Source organism: Haemorhous mexicanus, chromosome 28 (assembly GCF_027477595.1).
Source record: "Haemorhous mexicanus isolate bHaeMex1 chromosome 28, bHaeMex1.pri, whole genome shotgun sequence".
NCBI lineage: Eukaryota > Metazoa > Chordata > Aves > Passeriformes > Fringillidae > Haemorhous > Haemorhous mexicanus.
In genome coordinates this window covers 766,995-785,141 of record NC_082368.1, presented here as the reverse complement: position 1 = coordinate 785,141, position 18,147 = coordinate 766,995, and the positions used below count along the sequence as shown (strand labels likewise).

The following is an 18,147-nucleotide window of genomic DNA, read 5'->3' as shown; positions in this document are numbered from 1 at the left end:
GCCGTTCCCTGGGTCCTGTCTCTCTGCCCCTTTTCCCCAGTGCCTGTCCATGTTTTTTCCAGGCTCCCTTCAGGCACTGGAAGGCCTCAGTGAGGTCACCCCAAAGCTTCTCCTCTCCAGGTTGAACAATCCCAAAACATCATGGAGAGGTTTCCAACACCTCTGTCAGCAAAGAGATCCCACAACATCCCCGAGATCCCAGCACATCCTGGAGATCCCCATCCCAGGGGAGACATGGATACAGCTGAGCAGGGGCATGGCACCACTCCCACCCCATCTGGAGCTGTGTGAGGAACTGGTGGGAGAGGAAAAGGAGGGGTAAGGGATGAGGAAGAGCCCTGGAAGGGTTTTCCTGAGATCTGCCCTTCCACTGGCAATGATGGCAAGGCAGGAATGACACAGCCTGGCCATTTCCACAAGACCAGCTTTAATATCAGTCAGGAGAAGAGGAGAAAGCACAGAATCCATGAATGGGAGAAGAAGGAAATTCCACAAATTCTCCCCCAAAATTAAAGAAATTAATGAACCCAACCCCACCCGCTGCACCCGCTGTGGACTCTGCAGCACAGCAGGGCTGGGATAATCCATAGGGATCCCTGTGGCTCCTCTCCAGGGATGCTCACCTTGGGCTGAGCTCAGGGTTCAGCCCAACCTCACCCAGAGGACGTGGCCGGGGGAGGAATCTGAGAGCGCTGACTTTGGGATCTCTTTATTCTAAAACTGTCAGCCTACGGCGCTGGAAATTGAGAATTCTGGGATGCTCCTTCTGGCACTGAAACCCAGGGACTGCAAAGAGGAACAGAGCTGAGAGAGGCAGCTGAGGAATCTCGGGGCCAGGAAAAGCCCTGGCATGCAGTGCTCGGGATATTTGGGATGCTTCCTTTGGGATTTGCTGCTGCTGCTGCTGCTGCTGCCCAGGCTTGGACAATCCCAAAAAATATCCTGGCCCTCCATCCCGTGTGCCAAGTCCCTCTCCAGCTCTCCTGGAGCCTCTTTAGGCATTGGGAGGGGCTCTGAGGTTTCTCTTCTCTGAGCTTCCCTTTTCCAGGTGAACAGTCCCAGCTCTCCCAGCCTGTGAGCTGCTTCCCAGGTTGGAGCCAAACCCCCAGGAGAAAGGACAACAGGAGTCAGGTCCAAGGCGCCTCTCACTTTGGGCAGAGTATATTTAGAACTTATATTTTTATATTATTTTTATATTCTTTTAATGCATAGCGAGTTTTTCTTCTTTTTTTTTTTTTATTTTTTAATAGATTTTTTTAATAATTTTTTTCAGGGTTTTTTTCCCCAGTATTTTTTCCCCAGTATTTTTTTTTCCATCTTTTTTTTTCCCCCCAGTGCAAACCTGAGCTGGGTCCCTGTTTTCCCTGTGCAGTTTTCCTTCCTCGGGATGGGCACTGTGGTGGGGAGGGGTCAGCAGGCAATTTCCTCCAGTGTCCCCAGCGGGGCCTGCAGGGGCACGGTCACAGTGTGGCTCAGGCTCTCCGAGTGGTTTGGTACTGGATCACAGGTGCTCTGCCATGGAAAAGCAGGGAATGCGTTACCCCACTGATAGTACAGGGATAAAATGTTTCTAAAATCAAGAGATATTCAGAGGAGTTGGAAAAGGTTGGGCCTGGTAGGTGCCACATGCACATTTTCTGGAAAAATCCCCTTGCCCAGGATTCTTCTCCTGGGTAGCTGAGATGCCTCAGAGAAAAGGAAAACAATTCTTATCTCATTTGCTTCTCCTGTGCTGTGCTCATGTGGAATGTGTTTGGAGATTGTTTACCCACAGGTGATTGTTCCATTGCATTCTGCTGTGAGTTGTTTTCACTCTTTGGCCAATCAGGGCCAAGCTGTGTCAGGACTCTGGAGAGAGTCACGAGTTTTCATTATTATCTTTTAGCCTTCTGTAAGTATCCTTTCTGTATTCTTTAGTATAGTATTCTTTAATATAATATGGATCATAAAATAATAAATTAGCCTTCAAGGACATGGAGTCAGATTCATCATTCCTGCCTTCGTCTGGGAACCCTGCAAGTACAGAGGTAGTCTCTGGGAAAATGTTAGGCTTTACTGGATCATGCAAAACTGCACCTGTATAATCATTTAATGACCATGATAAATTATGTGATTGTTAAATGCCATGATTGTTGGTAATTGTGTCACCCTGTTCTTCTAAAGTTCTTTTAAACCCCAGACTATTGTCACTGGTATCTGGTCCTATTTGCAGCTTGATTGGGGCAGAGGCATCTCCAATTATAATTTCAATAACCTGACAAATGTGGGAAGAGCTCCAGCATCCCCAGGGCATTTCCCCTTTGTAGGAATGTGTCCCCTGTTGACAGGGTGACCAAATTATCATTTGTCTCCTAAAAAAGGAGAAAAGCCTAGAGGTCTCTCTCCTCAATTAGGTGAAAAGACACCTCATAGGACCTCAGGGACTTCACCTCAAACTTAAGGATGGCCAGTTGGACAGAGGCCAAAAGGTCCCACCTGGGCAATTCACTAGAAAAAGAAGAGAACAAAGAAACCAATGACTTTTGTGAGGTGTTTTACCAGAAGCAAGAACCTCTTGCCCTGGCTTGGTTTTTCTCTGTAAAGAGCTTTGTTGTTTTGCCTTTTATTAAAACTTTTCTCTTTCCAACACTGCCACAGAAACCATCCTGCTGATTTTATGCCTTCTGAGGTGGCTGAGCTATCTCAGGTGTGATATAGATCTCCAAAAGCTCAAAGGACCTGGCTGGAGGAGACCACCGTGTCAGCCCTTCTCTCCTTACCACGTTCTCCTCATGGCTCCCGTCCTCTTCGTCTTTTCCAAGAAGGTCCAATAACTTCTCCTTGATCAGCTGCAAGAAAAGGGAGACAGGGTTAGGGTGGGAAGAGGCTGCAGGGGGATGGGGAGAACTGGGGTGGGCTGCGTTTGGGGCTGCATTCCAAAGGGCTGGGAGAAGGAGGAAGCTCCAAGGGCTGAGCCATGGAAAGGCTGGGAGAGTGGGGGTGCTCACCTGGAGAGGAGAAGCTCAAGGGAGAGCTCAGAGCCCTGCCAGGGCCTGAAGGGGCTCCAGGAGAGCTGGAGAGGGACTGGGGACAAGGGCTAGAGGGACAGGACCCAGGGAATGGCTCCTACTGCCAAGGGCAGGGATGGATGGGATAGTGGGAATGAGAAATTGTTCCCTGGGAAGCTGGGTCTCATGTTTTATGTTGCTGGAATGGCTCCCGAGGTATTAAAGAGTCTTTATTCCCAGTCCTGCGCTCAAAGAAGAAGTTGAGATTCCTCAGCTCTGCTTCTGAAGGTTGTTTATTTTCTCTTATCTATTACATTCTTTCTCTTACCCGCTGAGGTCTGTCCAGCAGGTCGGTCCATGGCACACTGACCGCCTTGGGGTGGTGTTAGCTTTTTATACTAACAACTACATGTACTTTATTTACAATAATTTTCCAATACCTATCACCTATGTTAGACAGTCTGTCTCTATCCTAAACCAATCCAGAAGTGTCACCATCCCAGCAGAAGATGGAGCACAAGAAGGAGAAGAAGGACAGGACACACCCAGATTGCTCCATCTTGCCTCCTGAACCCCCATTCTAAGTCCCCAAAATTCTACATTTTCACCCAGTAATAAATTCACTAACATTCTACTCAAACTGTTGTAACTCCTCACACAAAGCTGGTAATTGCTTCCATGGGCTAAAATCAAAGGCACAGGTGCCTTTGGCTCGGTGCCAAGGTCTCTGAGCCCCTGCCAAGGTCTCGAGTCCTCCAGGGCAGCCAGAGGGATGTCCTGGGTTCTGACAGGTGGGCAGGCCCTGGCACAGGGTGCCCAGAGCAGCTGGGGCTGCCCCTGGACCCCTGGCAGTGCCCAAGGCCAGGCTGGATGTGGCTTGGAGCTGCCTGGGACAGTGGAGGGTGTCCCTGGCATGGCAGGGGTGGGAATTCAATGATCCTTAAGGTCCCTTCCATCCAAACCATTCCAGGATTCTCTTACAAGGAATAAAACCCATAACAATTCCATTTTTGGGACACTTTTGAGGTTCAGGGAAAGCTCCCAGCTCTGTGAGCTCCATTTCCCTTCCCAACTCCCTCATCTTCCTGCTGCTGCAGGATTTGCCTTCCAGGGAAATCCCATAAAACTTGGGAAGTGTTTTACTGGAAAGCTCCCACTGGGAGAAAAGAGAAATAAAACCAACATGAAGAAAGCTGAAATCCCAAAAAATTGGGTCAGTTCCTAAGGAATGTGGATCCTGGCTGGTGCAGGGAAGTGTGGTAGGAATTTGGGACCAGTAGGGCACAGCTCATCAGAAGATCACAAAAAAGCCTTTTTAGGGTCAATATTTCCCCCAAATTTGGCCAATCCATGAAAAAAAAAATTGTATCTGCTTGCTGTCATTCCCAGAATGTCTAAATATTTTAGCTGAAAATTCAATTTTTTGAGGTGTTGACTCCTCCTTTGTAAAACTCTGAGCAGAGGGGAAAAACTGTGGATTTTTTTTTTTTTTTTTTTTTTTTTTTAATTTTAAGGTATTTTATTCATTTTCTCCTGGCTGGTGGGGGTTAAATATCTGGGATTGTGAAGATTCCCTTGCTGGGGCATCTCCAGGGAGCTTCTCTGAGAGGACAAATTAAATTTTAAATCCAAATAAAAAGAAAAGAAAAAAGTGGAGTAAACCCCCCCACATTTGACAAATTTTATCAGCAGATGTCAAAGAAAGAAGGAAAACGGAGAGGAAAACCCCAAATTTGTGAGGTTTCTCATGGCCTACTTAATAAAAATCCCCAAGAAATCCAGGAGAAGGCAAATTTAATGAAATACTTGGGTATCCAGGCTGAGCTCTAAACTCAGGCTCAGCTTTTGTTGATATCTGAGCTTTAGGCCTGGAATTTTTCCATATTTTTTATTCCTGGTAAATGGCACTGATGCTGGAGCTGCCCAGAAGGGATTAGGATGGTGGCAAGTGTCTGAAAACATAAAAATATATTCTAAAAAAAAGAAAATGAGAGGATTTGAAGTGAGTTCAGAGCTGGGATTGTGGGGTTCCCTTCCCTAAAATGGACATGTCCCCAGCCTGGATTGGGACTCATTAAATCAAATGGACAACAATAAATAAAATGGAAAACTCCCACATGCCATGGCAATAAAACTTCCTGTTCCCACCCTGAGCTGGGTCTGTGTGAGAGCTGGATGAGGCAGGTTGGAAATACAGGATTTTGGGGGGCTCTGCAATCCCCAGGGAACAGAAAATCCAAGGATGAGGGGCACCAGGAGTGGCAAATCCAGGGATGAGGGGCACCAGGAATGGCAAATCCAGGGATGAGGGGCACCAGGAATGGCAAATCCAGGGATGAGGGGCACCAGGAGTGGCAAATCCAGGGATGAGGGGCACCAGGAGTGGCAAATCCAGGGATGAGGGGCACCAGGAGTGACAAATGAGGGAATGAGGAGCACCAGGAGTGACAAATGCGGGAATGAGGAGCACCAGGAGTGACAAATGCAGGAATGAGGAGCACCAGGAGTGGCAAATGTGGGGATGAGGGGCCCCAAGGTGGGAAATCCTGGGATATCCAGGGCTGAGGGGCTCCAGGAGTAGCAAATCTGGGGATGAAGGGCAAATCCAGGGATGAGGGGGCATCAGGAGTGGCAAATCCTGAGCTGGGGGGCTCCAGGGTGGGATGTCCTGGGCTGGGGCTGGGAAGGCCTTACCTCGTACAGGTAATCGAAGAGCTCGAGGATGGTGAGGATGCTGGCCCCGATGAACAGTCCCATCTGGCCACCAATGTCACCTGGAGGGGACAGCACTGTGAGGGCTCCCAGGCACTGCTGGGCCCTGCCTGAGAGCTGCCATCCTCCAAAATTGGGAACAATTCCCCCCGGAGCAGCGGGGTCTGCATTGGCATCGGTGGTGTCCCAGGAATGGGCCTGACCCCCAGAATGGACATCCCCAAAATGGTTTTCCTGATAATGGAGCCTGGAATCCCCTGGGCTGCATCCCAGGAATCCCAATTCCCACTCTGGGCAGGGTGCTGGGAAGAATGAATGTCCTTGGAGCCAAGGAGAAACCCAACCTGGCACAAAATGGGAAGGGATTCCCTTCCCTGGAATGGGGCATGTCCCCAACCTGTTTGGGACACATGGAATCAGCAGCCATGGACAGCTCTCCCATCCCATGGGAATCAAACTCCCTGCTCCCACCCAGGTGCCCTAGGTTTTTTGGGAAACATCTCCTGACTTCTGCTTGAATGTCCTGGGGTGGAGGAGGAACCTGAGGAGAGGAAATTCCCAGGAATCTGCTGAGAAGATGACTGGGATGTGGTGCTCAGGGAAACAAATCCCATGGATTTTGCTGGAAAACAGCCCTGGATTGACCCCCAGGGCAAAGGCACCCATGGGAGGGGGGAAGGGGCCTTTTCCAGGGGTGTCCATAAGACACGGAGAAAGGAAAGAGGGGAGAAGTTTGGGATCAAGGTGAGAACCCTGAATGATCCCAGGAGGTGTTCTGGGTTTACACCAGAGGGATTCACCCGGAGGCTTTGAGCCTGGGAAAAAGATTCTAGGATGAGGCTGCTCCTGAAATTCCAGAGCCCTGGGAATGAGTGTCCTATGAGGTGCAAACAGGGTTTGGGTCAGAGAGGCTCCAGCAGCCTCCTCTTCCTCCCTGGAATTCCTGGAAAAGCCCCAGGAGGTGCAGAAGGGCTCCTGAGGGGGCATTTGGCAGGGCCACCCATGTGGGGTGACATGGGGACACCTCTGTGCCCCAGGGGTGACCCAGCTCCAGCTTCCCAAGGGGCTGAGCACACCCAGCATTCCAGAGGGATCCAGGGAGGCTGCAGGGCTGGGGGAGGGCTCAGCCCCGCCCCAAACCCTGTGGGCCAACCCCAATTCTGCCGCTGGGATCCCAGAGCTGGAGCTGATTTGGGGCTGAGCAGCTCAGGGTCTCCTGCAGCTCTTCCATGAGGCATCCAAAGGCCAAGGGCCTAGGCCTGGCTGGAAAATGTGGATTTGGAGCAGGGAAGAAGTGATGGGGAGAAGGTTTTGGGATGTCCCCCACATCCTGCACTCCAGAGAGCACCCAGCACCCACCCAACCCCAGATCTCCAAAAATGGGAGTTGGAAGCAAGCAGGGATGGAGCAGCTCCAGAACCTTCCACGGGTCTCCTCCACCTCCTGCTGGAAAGGATGGATTTGGAGCAGGGAAGAGGTGATGGAGATGTGATTTTTGGGATGTCCTCCACATACTGCCCAGGGGGTAGCACGGAGAGCAACCAGCCCCAAAACCTCCCAAAAATGGGAGCAGGCAAGGATGGAGCAGAACCTTCCATGGGTCCCCTTCAGCTCCTTCATGAGGCGTCCAAAGGCCAAGAGCTCAGGTCCAGCTGGAAAGGATGGATTGGAGCAGGGAAGAGGTGATGGGAGATGGTTTGGGGATGTTCTCCCCTACACACTACCCAGGGGAGCAGAATCCCCAAAAACTGGGGTGCTGGGAGCAGGCAGGGATGGAGCAGAACCTTCCATGGGTCTCCTCCTCCTCCTCCTCCTCCATGAAGCAGCTGAAGGCCAAGAGCTCAAGCCTGGCTTGAAAATGTGGATTTGGAACAGGGAAGAGGTGATGGGGAGATGGTTTTGGGATGCCCTCCACACCCTGCACCACAGAGGGCACCCAGCACCCACCCAGCCCCAAATCTCCAAAAAAGGGAGGAGGCATGGATGGAGCAGCTCCAGAACCTTCCATGAACACACAGAGTATCCATGGGGACACCCCTGGGATGCTGTGGGGGGGTGAGGAAAGCAGACATGGGGCTGGGGGTTTCAAGGCTGTGGATCCCTCCCAGCCTCTCTCTGTCCCTCCCAGACCAGTAGAGACCCCAAACTGGTCCCAGTTCCCCCTTACCAAGTAAGGCTGCCACTTCGTAGGCTTTCTTCTGCTCAATGGTCTCATAGTTGAGTGCTTCAAAAAAAATGTCCAGCACGAGAATATTCTCTCTGAGGGAACAGGAAAAACATCAGCCCAGGAGCCACTGGTGGCTCAGTCCTCTGGGATAAGGGAAAAATGGGATTTTGGGGCTTTATTCCCCTTTGTATGGATTGTTCCTCTCTCTGGGGTCCTCAGAACACACAGAACTTGGAGCTGGTGCAGACCAGCAGCACCCTGAGGGCTCTGGGAGCCTTTGGAGCACCTGGGAAAGGTTTCCCCAGAACTCCTCAGGATCCTGGATCTCACTTTGCTGGGAACTCTTCTCTTGGATGGCAATTCCTGATTGTGAGGGTGGGCAGGCCCTGGCACAGGGTGCCCAGAGCAGCTGGGGCTGCCCCTGGGTCCCTGGCAGTGTCCAAGGCCAGGCTGGATATTGGGGCTGGGAGCAGCCTGGGATAGTGGGAGGTGTCCCTGCCATGGCAGGAGTGGCACTGGGTGGGCTTTGAGGTCCCTTCCACCCAAACCATTCCATGATTCCGAGAAGAGAATCCAAGGGATTGACTTCCCACACACAGCAATCACCTGCCCAGGGCTGGGAGAGCTCCATGGCCTGAGGAGCTCAGCCCAGAGATACAAATCTCCAACAGGACCAGCCAAACTGGGAAATCTTGTCCTTTTTTGGTGGGACTGGAGGATTCCCATGAGGACAATCCTTGGGAAGGAACTCAGAGAAGAAATCTACTGAGAAGAAATCAACCTCATCTCTCGCAGGTTTTCACTCTGCTCTTCCCTGGAGGCCATCCCTGTGCTGGGGATGGATTGGCCAGGATTGGGCATCTTCCAGACATTTCCCACCCAAAATCCAAAGGAATTCAGATCCTCCCCCACTCACGAGATGTATTTTTCTGACTTGTTGAACTTCTTCTCCAGGTACTTGGCTGAGGTCTTGCTGGGGATCTTGACCATGGAGAGCTCCTTGTTGTACCTGGTGAGGTTACAGGGGGTCCTGCAGATGCAGTAATTGCTGTCCTTCTCTGCCAGGAGACCTGCAGGGGGGCAGGCATGGAGCACACGGGGTCCCAAGGAGCAGGGACATGGAGCAGGGAGGGACCCCATGGAGCAGGGACACGGAGCAGGGCAGAAGCAGAATCATCCCTCCCACAAAGGGGCCAAGGGGACATTTCTCACTCTGACATTTCTCTCCCAGTTCTCACCCCCTTGGAGAGGCCTCTTGCTGGAGGTGACACTGTCATCAACAACAGCTCGGAGAACTCGGGGCTGAGTCCCTAAATCCAGGCCTGGAATGGGTCCCTCCACCCCAAACCTAGCCCCAGGGGGCTCCTGGGGCTCCCCTGATCCCAACGGTTTCTGTGCTCAAGGAGCCCTTTGCCCCATGAAGAACCAGGGGAAACTTCATCCCAGCATGCATCCAGCACTTCCCAGAAACCTGAGGCTAATCCCAGCCCCTCTCCAGGCTGCAGATTCCCTGTTCCTGCCAGCCAGGAGGACCCAGGCCGCTGGAATTCCATGAACATTCCATCCCTGGGTCAGGGCTCCCCGGTACTCACTGAGTGCGGGCTCTGCGCATTCCTTGTACTGCTCCGGGGTGCAGAAGGGAGCATCCCCTGCAGGGACAGGACAAAGCCATCACAGGGGGACATCCAGGGACCCCCTGCAGTCAGGTGACCCCGGCTGTCCCCAGCTGTGCCCACCACAGGGGCTTGTCCTGCAGGAGCTGCTGGGAACAGCACCCAGGGGGGATCTGATCATCCCAGAAGCCTTTTCCAACCTTAACCAGACCCAGATCTCTCTTCTGTGTTTTGGCCATTTCACAGGAAATCCTGGAATATCCTGGGTTGGAAGGGACGCCCAGGATCATCCAGTCCCACCCCTGGCCCTGCACAGACACCCCAACAATCCCACCCTGGGCATCCCTGGCAGCGCCAGCACCCACTGGGGGAAGAACCTTTTCCTGATCTCCATCCCAAACCCCTGGCCCAGCTCCAGCCATTCCCTGGGTCCTGTCCCTGTCACAGGGAGCAGAGATGGGGGTTGCCCCTTCTGTGCCCCTCCTGAGGACATTGAGCTCACTGAGCTCTGCCCTCAGCCCCGTCTGCTCCAGCTGAACATTCCAAGTGCCCTCAGCTGCTCCTCGTGTGGCCCCTCCAGACCCTTCTCCATCCTCGTGTCCCTCCTTTGGACCCTCTCGAGTTCCTTGATGTCTTTTTTATTTTGTGGTCCCCAAAGCTGCCCCAGAACTCTCGGTGAGGCTGGACAATCCCTCCCTGCTCCTCTGCTGTCCCTGATCCCCCAGGACATGGATGGCCCTGCTGGCTCAGATCCAGCCTTTCCCAAGGGCTACGGGCACCTTCTTCCCTCAGGTACCCCCAGTCCCTCCAGCCCAGCCCCAGGTGTCCCCCCAAGTGTCCCTGCCCCTGACCATCCCTCCAGCCCATCCCCAGGTGTCCCCATGTGTCCTTGTCACTGATCTTGCACATGGCCTGTCCCTCCAGTCTATGCTCCAACTGCCCCCCAGTGTCCCTGTCCTTGACCATCCCTCCATCCCCAGGTGTCCCTGTTGTCCCCACTGTCCCCAGTGTCCCTGTCCCTGACCTGGCAGGTGAATCATCCCTCCATCCCATTCCTTGCTGTCCCCAGGTGTTCCCACTGTCCCCAGGTGTCCCTGTCCCTGACCTGGGATGTGAATTGTCCCTCCATCCCATCCCCAGGTGTCCCTGTCCTTGGCTGTCTCTCCATCCCATCCCCTGCTGTCCCCAGGTGTTCCCACTGTCCCCAGGTGTCCCTGTCCCTGACCTGGGATGTGAATCATCCCTCCATCCCATCCCCAGTGTCCCCACATCCCCCCTGTCCCCTGCTGTCCCCAGTGTCCCTGCTGTCCCCCCCGTCCCTGACCTGGCATGTGCACCATCCTGCAGTTGCAGTTCTCCACGATGTAGCGTGTCTCGCAGTCGATCCTGCAGGCTGTCACGCTGTACACTGGGAAAAACGCCAGGCCCAGCTCCGGGGAGCGGCACTCGCCCCACGGCGGGGGCAGGTACGTCAGCTGGGGACAGGGACAGGGCTGTCAGCTGGGGACAGGGACAGGGCTGTCAGCTGGGGACAGGGACATCAGCTGGGGACAGGGACATCAGCTGGGGGACACGGATGACACAGGGACATCAGCTGGGGACAGGGGCAGGTACGTTAACTGGAGATAAGAATGGGGACAGGGACATCAGCTGAGCCAGGGCCAGCAAGAGGGACAGGGACAGGGCAGGACATGTCCCCTGTCACAGAGCAGCTCCTGCAGTCCCTCAGGGCTGCAGGAGCACATCCCCCATCCCAGGAGCTCCCTGATTCCTGGGATAACTCACTGGGACAAGCTGTCCCAGTGCCACTGAGTGACACTCCCAGGTGACAATGAGCATCTCAGGAGTGGGAGCAGCTGTGGAGGGATCAGCTGGAATTTCTGCCGGGCAGACTCTGCTTTACAAACTGGAAGAGCTCCACCAAACTGTCCCAAGCAGGAAGATCTGCACATTCCCTGGAAATGTCTGGAGTTTTCCCCCAGCTGCTGCTCCCAGCCTGGCATGGGAATCCCTGGGCTTAAATCCAGGGGGAATCCATCCCTAAGGTTCCCCTGAACCCCTTCCTGGCCAAATCAGGGCTAAAACCTCAGGAAAAGCATTTCCATGCAAAGCCTCAATCCCATGGAGCTGTTGAACTCCTTTCAGAGCTGGATTCCTGCTCTTGTGGCCCTGGAACTTCTGGGAAAGGCACCCCAAGGAGCAGGAACAGGATGGAGGAAGCAATCCCAGCCCTCAGCTTGGGAAGAATTAATGGGACAGACTTCACTGGGTTTGATCCCTCTCCCTGCAGCCCCTCCTGATCCTCCTCCTCCTGAGGGGTTCCTGAGGGAATCCCTTTCCTTTCTGCCAGATTATCCCAGTTGGGGGTTGGTGGGAGGGATTTGGGCTGGATCAGCCCTGGCACGTGGAGCTGCTCCCCCCACCTATGGAATGCAGGATGACCCCAACACCTGGGAATGACTGGCATCTGATCCACACTTGGCATCTGATCCATGATTCAGAATGCTGAACAATTGCTTTATTAACACAATATTACATTAATACTATATTATAACTATACTAAAATGATGCTATTCTAAAGAGAAACTAAAGAAAACCCTGTGGCTGTCTGAGACAGCCAGGACACAGCTTTGACCCAACTGGCCAAGGAATCCAAACAACCTTCACCAGTGTCCAATTAACAAATCCCTTTGGGTAAACAATCTCCACAACACATTCCACATGTGCAAAAACAGGAGCAGAGAATAGAGATAAGAATTGTTTTCTCTTCTTCTTTTTGTGCTTCTCACTGCCTTGCCCAGGAAAAATCCTGTGAGAGAGAATGATGTCTCTCTCTGTTCAGAGAACGTGAATGCCACATCCGCTCTCCCCTGCTTCCCCTAAAGTGGGAACAAACCACAGCAAAGCAGCAGGAAAAGCAGGGAAAAGGCAGCAGGAACATCCCTGCCCTCAGATCCTGCAGGATTTGTGCTCCCTGGCAGCTTCCTCAAGGCTCCTCCTCCTGCTCCTGCATAGATAAATCCAGCTCCAGCCTCTAATTGAGGGTGACAAACTCCCAGCCTGGCCCTTTTGCAGTCATTAACAATTAATTAATGAATTAAATGCTTTTTCTGCCCTCCTGATCCTGGCTTTCTCCAGGATTACCAGGATCAGTTCCCAGCTGGCAGGTGCTAAAAGGGGAAGGAAAAAATGGATTTGATTCCTTGGAAGCTGGATGGATTCAGCTTGTCCCAAATTCCAGGAAAAGAGGGGATGGAAAACCTGGAGGGAAGAGATCCTGGGGCAGGGGGGGATCAGCTCCTGCCACAGCCCTTCCCTGGCCACATTCCTGCCTTTCCACACTGCTGCTGGCGTGGAGCCTCCTGGGAGTTGCAGCATCTGCCCACAGCCAGAGGTCACTCCTTCAGTTAACTGGAAGTGCTATCCCTGATTTCCCTGCCTGTTTCACTTTCTCAAACAGGGAAACGTGGTGGAGATGATCCCAGCAGAGGTCAGAGCAGTTTGATAAAATGCTGAAATATCCCAGGTTGGGAGGGGTCCCACAAGGACTGAGTCCCACCCCTGTTCCTGACCAGGATCCCAACAATCCTCCAGGATCCCAACAATCCCACCCTGGGCATCCCTGGAGTGCTGTCCAAACCCTCCTTGAGCGCTGGCAGACTTGGGGCTGGGACCATTCCCTGGGCAGTGCCAGCACCCATTGGAGGAAGAACCTTTCCCTGCCCCATTTCCCTCTGGCTCTGGGATGGATCCAGCACCAGTTCCTGCCCAGACCCCCTCACTGGCTGATGGCATCAAATTCCAGTGATCCCAAGGAAGGATCCAAGCCCCCCCTGAACATCCCACCTGGGCTGGGTTCCCAGTGAAACCAGAACCAGAACCCTCTGTTCCTTAAGGAGACCTCCAGCAGCAGCAGCAGCTTCTTGGAATTTCCATCCCAGGCAGCTCCAGCCCTTGTGGAATGCTGAGAAACCCAGAGCAGCCACGGCTGGCTGATCCCAGCTCCCAGTTAGTGATGTTGGAACTGCTCCCAGTTAATGGTGCTGGAACTGTCTGCTTGGATCTCTGGCTCCTTTCTCATCCTGCCTGTTCCTTCCCATTTGCTCCCTTCCTGAGGAATTGGTTTTCAGGGATGAATTTGACCCTTCCAGCCCCTGGGAGCTTCCTTGGAGAGGTCGGGGGTGTTACAGGGCCCACGAGTGCCCAGAGAAAACTGGGATTTTGGAGCTCCAGGATCCTTCTTTGCAAATCTAACAGGAACAGCAGCACTGAGACCTCCTGGAGATCCATAAAAAAATCCAGGGCAGCCCCTCCAGAGCCTCATCCCAGGTTTGCTCTTACTCCTTCTATCCCTGGATGAGCCGGGCCTGTGGCTCAGGTACAAAATCAGCCTTAAATTCCCAATAATGTGGAATTATGGAATTCTAAAGGTTGGAAAAGCCCTCTGAGACTGAGTCCAGCTGTTCCCTCTAAGCCACCACTGCCCCATGTCCCCAGATGTCACATCCACATGGATGAGACCCCTCAGGGGTGGGGATTCCCCCTGCCATGCTCCAGGAAACTCTGCCTCTCCTCCTGCTCATTCCCTGGCACATCCAGAGGCAGCCAGACCATTCCCACTCATTCTCCCAGAACATTTTGGCTCGATTTGTTGGACTCAATTCCCAAACTCTGGCAGAGGTGCCCAGTTTGGGGGGTGGGGGGAATTGGATGCCAAAGTTTTTGTGTCTTCATTTTCCACCTTTTTATAAAATCCTTTTTTCCATAGGGTGCAGGGGGAACAGGAAACCTGAACCATTCTCTCATCCTCAGATCTGATGGCCCTTCCTGACTTCCCTTCCCACTCTCTGCCTCTTCCAGGCCCTGCCTCATCTCCATACCATCCCTCATTTTCCCATTTTCCTTTGCATCCATTCCTGATTCCCTCCCAACCCTGTTTTCCAACCCAAACCCCTCTCCTGCCCTACAAATTCAAAGTTTTCTTCCATCTCCTGCTTCCAACTGCTCCTGTGCTATGAAGGTTCTGTAGGATTGGTTTTGTGGGATCTCCTTGTTGAATTAATTCAGAATTTAAGGATAAGTTGGAGGGAATCCACTGGGAGAGTTGGTGGGATTGAGGGGAACAAAGAAATCATGGGGTGATTCCAGGAGGGGTCAGACCATGGGTGGGAGAAAATGCTTGGAGCAAGGCTTAGGAAATGTGAATCCATGGAATTATGGAATGGTTTGGGCTGGGAGGGACATTAAAACTCATCCAATTTCAACCCCAGGGACACCTCCCACTGTCCCAGGGTGCTCCAAGCCCTGTCCAGCCTGTCCTGGGACAATTCCAGGGATTCAGGGGCAGCCACAGCTGCTCTGGGAAATCCATTCCAGGGGCTCCCCACCCTCCCAGCCAGGAATTCCTCTCCAGTATCCCATCCATCCCTGCAATGGGAGGGACAGGGACAGGGACAGGGCAGGGATGGATGGCACATTGGGAAGGAATTCCCTGGACACTCATTCCCTGTGTCCTGGCACCCCAACCCTTATAGAATGACACCTCAACATGGGAAATGTTCTTTAATTCCTCCTAATACCCAAACCCCAGTGTTTCCACCCTGATTGGGTTTCCAAGCCATCACTGCCAGCCTGGAATCCCATTTTCCTGCCTCTCTAATGCCACTCTGGATCTGCAGGTCTGTACTTCTGCTCTCTATCCCATAAAACCTTTGGAGGGGATCAGTCTCCACAGCCCCATCAAACAACATTGTTCCAGCTCAGAACCCAGGATTCACTGAACCCTCTGCAATTTTCATGGCCAACCTGGCAGGAATTGCCCTTCTCCAGGTGCTTCCCATCTTCCCTGAATGCTCTGTGCAGCTCTGTTGGGAAGTCTGATCCCATTCCTGATAGAAGAGGTTTGGGTGATGCTGAGATGCTGCAAAAATCAGCCTGGACAAGGGAAAGGAAGGAGGAATTTCTCTTTCTCCATGGGATCAGCCCTTAAAAATAAGGATTTTAGTGTGTCAGCCCACCCTTGGTGCCATGGTCAGGGAAAAGGGGAATATTGCAGGGATAGTGCAGCTTCCCAGGGTCTGGAGGGGGAGATTCCAATACCAGGCTCACCCAAAAGTGCCAGGAAAGGGGAACATGGAAAGGGATCCATCCAAAGCCAGCAGTGGTGGGAGCTGAAGGGCAATTCTCAATTCCAGGGGTCCTGGCCTACCTTGGGATCCCTCTGGAGGTGATGGAGCCCTCCCTGTGCCAGCTTCTGCCAGCTCCCATTCATGAGCACACAAACCTCATCCATGCACTCAGGAACTGCCATGGAAACGCTCCCAGAGATCCCAGAGCACCCTGGGGAGGCACAGGGAACCCAGCTGGGATGGGACTGTGGGGGCTCATCCCATGGGAAATGGGGTGAAAGCCCCACGGCAGCAGCTCTGGGCTCCAGAACCCCTCCAGCTCCTTTCCCTCTGTACTCGGTCAGGGAGGGGATCCAGGGAGGATTTTCCATCCAGACCCTCCTGTTCTCCTTCCATCATCCATCATGTACTGGCTCTCCCCTCAGAGAGCTCAGCCCTGGCTGCCCTGAGCTTCAGGGATTGCTCCAGACTGGAATTTCATGGAATCATGGAATGGTTTGGCTGAGAAGGGACCTTAAATCCACCCAGTGCCACTCCTGCCATGGCAGGGACACCCTCCACTATCCCAGGCTGCTCCCAGCCCCAATGTCCAACCTGGCCTTGGACACTGCCAGGGATCCAGGGGCAGCCCCAGCTGCTCTGGGCACCCTGTGCCAGGGCCTGCCCACCCTGCCAGAGAACAATTCCTCATTCCCAATATCCCATCCAGCCCTGCCCTCTGGCACTGGGAGCCATTCTCTGTGCCCTGTCCCTCCAGCCCTTTTCCCTCTCCAGAAAATATTCCCTCTCCAGAAACATTCCCTCTCCATTTTTCCTGCAGCCCCTTCAGGTCCTGGAAGGTCCCAGTTTGATCACCCCTGGGGCCTCCTCCAGAATGAACAATCCCACTTTTTTAAACCAGGAAACGTCTCCCTTGGCCACGTGTCCAGAAGAAGCTTGGCCTCTTTAACCCATCCACCACATTTTATGGACAAACCTCCTGCTGGAATTGCTTTCTCAGGAGTTTTTGGTGCTGACTCAGCATTTCCACCCTGCCACTGCCAGGTCCTTCCCAAGGTCACTCCTGCATTAACTCCCAAGGTGGGAAATGCATCCCAGAAGTGTCTCCTTGCAGGAACCACGGGGCTCAGCCACTGCAGGAGGAGGAGCAAAGCTAATTTAATTCCCATCTTTCCAGCCTGAGAGCTCATTGTGAAGGGAGATTTTTAATGAGATGCCAACCACGGACCAGAGCTGGCTCTGGACAGGGGGATTTTGGGAAGCTCTGGGTGGAAAGCCAGGATTTATGCCCTAGTCCCAGAATGTGAATTCTCACTGGTGCTGAGCAGCTGCAGCCCTGGGAAGGCAGAAAATCAGGGAGCAAAACCCAGGGAATGTCTGATTCCAGAGTGGGGTGGGGAAAGAAGGGAGGGATTTGAGCAGGGCCACAGGAAATGTTTCCAGGCCAGGAATGAACCCCCCAGACCCCAGATTCTTTCCCACAGAGGAGCCACAGCTCCCACCATCCCAAATCTTCCACACTCTACACTTTTTATCCCCAGAAAAAGAGCTTTTAACTCCCCAAGGCTACTCTGAGCTGGAAGATGGGAAATCAGCTCCACTTTTTCTTTACTCCTGTTTTTTTTTTTCCAGCTGCAGGATCATTTATTTTACGGCCCAGGATGTAAAACTCCGGGTTCAGGACCCCAATAACTGCCTGGGCTCAGTCCCTGGGGGATTTTACTGGAGCTGTTCCACCTTTGGTTCTGGTTCATTAAAGGAGCAGCACAGACAGAGAGATTTAGTTGGAAAAACCCAGACTAAATAAGGGATTTGGGATAAAAGCTGCACATTGGGAAAGTGGGGGAAGCCCAAGGTCCCTGAGGACTAATAATTAATTAGAGGAAGTTATTAATGGCTGTAATTAGGTCAAAAATTACTTTCTGGGAAGAGGGATTGGGGTGGGAGCTGAATGCTGGAGATCCCTCCAGCTCTCCTGAGAAAAGGCGTTGGAGTCCTCAGATGATTTTAAACCAGTCAGAAAATCCCAGGAATGAGCCCTTCCCTCTCCCAAAGCTCTGGCACAACCCCTGGAAAAAGGGAGACCCTGGAGCTGAGTCCCTAAATCTGTTCTTCTGTCCTCTACACCTCCCATGTGGAAGGGGGGATCTGGGGGGGAATGTTTTCCCCTCTCTCTCATCTGGATGATGTTCTGGTTGGAATTCTCATTTTTCAATGAACATATTGGAATAGGCAGTGCTGGCAATGGGATGGGGAATTCCATTGCTTCCAGCAGCTGCAGCAAAGCCTTGAATTTGCACCAATTTAACCCAGAGTCCTTGAGATCCTTTCTGCAGGCTCCAGCTCCCAGCCCTGCTCCCAAATCTCGTCCAGGATGGAATTTTTAAGGAAGGCAAATCTTTTCAATCTCTGCTGGAGCTGCCAGGTGGGTCTGATGTGAGGAGCTGTTCCCAAAATCTTTGAGCATCAGGCACCACATGATGCCCTGTCCAGCCCTTTCCATCCCTGCCCATCCATCATCTATCCATCCATCCATCCAT

The 18,147-nt window shown here is 52.8% G+C and overlaps 1 protein-coding gene across 1 annotated transcript in view; it reads right to left on the bottom strand.

Moving 5' to 3' along the window:
- Positions 1 to 406: 406 nt before the first annotated feature.
- Positions 407 to 18,147, bottom strand: part of LOC132339238 (acid-sensing ion channel 2-like) — a 78,280-nt gene continuing 60,539 nt past the window's right edge. Inside the window, exons 4-10 of the mRNA XM_059869415.1 lie at positions 10,804 to 10,954; positions 9,459 to 9,515; positions 8,783 to 8,936; positions 7,867 to 7,958; positions 5,682 to 5,761; positions 2,760 to 2,828; positions 407 to 1,512 (exon numbers count right to left, since the gene is read on the bottom strand). Coding sequence (XP_059725398.1) covers positions 1,411 to 1,512; positions 2,760 to 2,828; positions 5,682 to 5,761; positions 7,867 to 7,958; positions 8,783 to 8,936; positions 9,459 to 9,515; positions 10,804 to 10,954 — 705 coding nt within the window. The 3' untranslated portion in view covers positions 407 to 1,410. The remainder of the gene's footprint in view (positions 1,513 to 2,759; positions 2,829 to 5,681; positions 5,762 to 7,866; positions 7,959 to 8,782; positions 8,937 to 9,458; positions 9,516 to 10,803; positions 10,955 to 18,147) is intronic.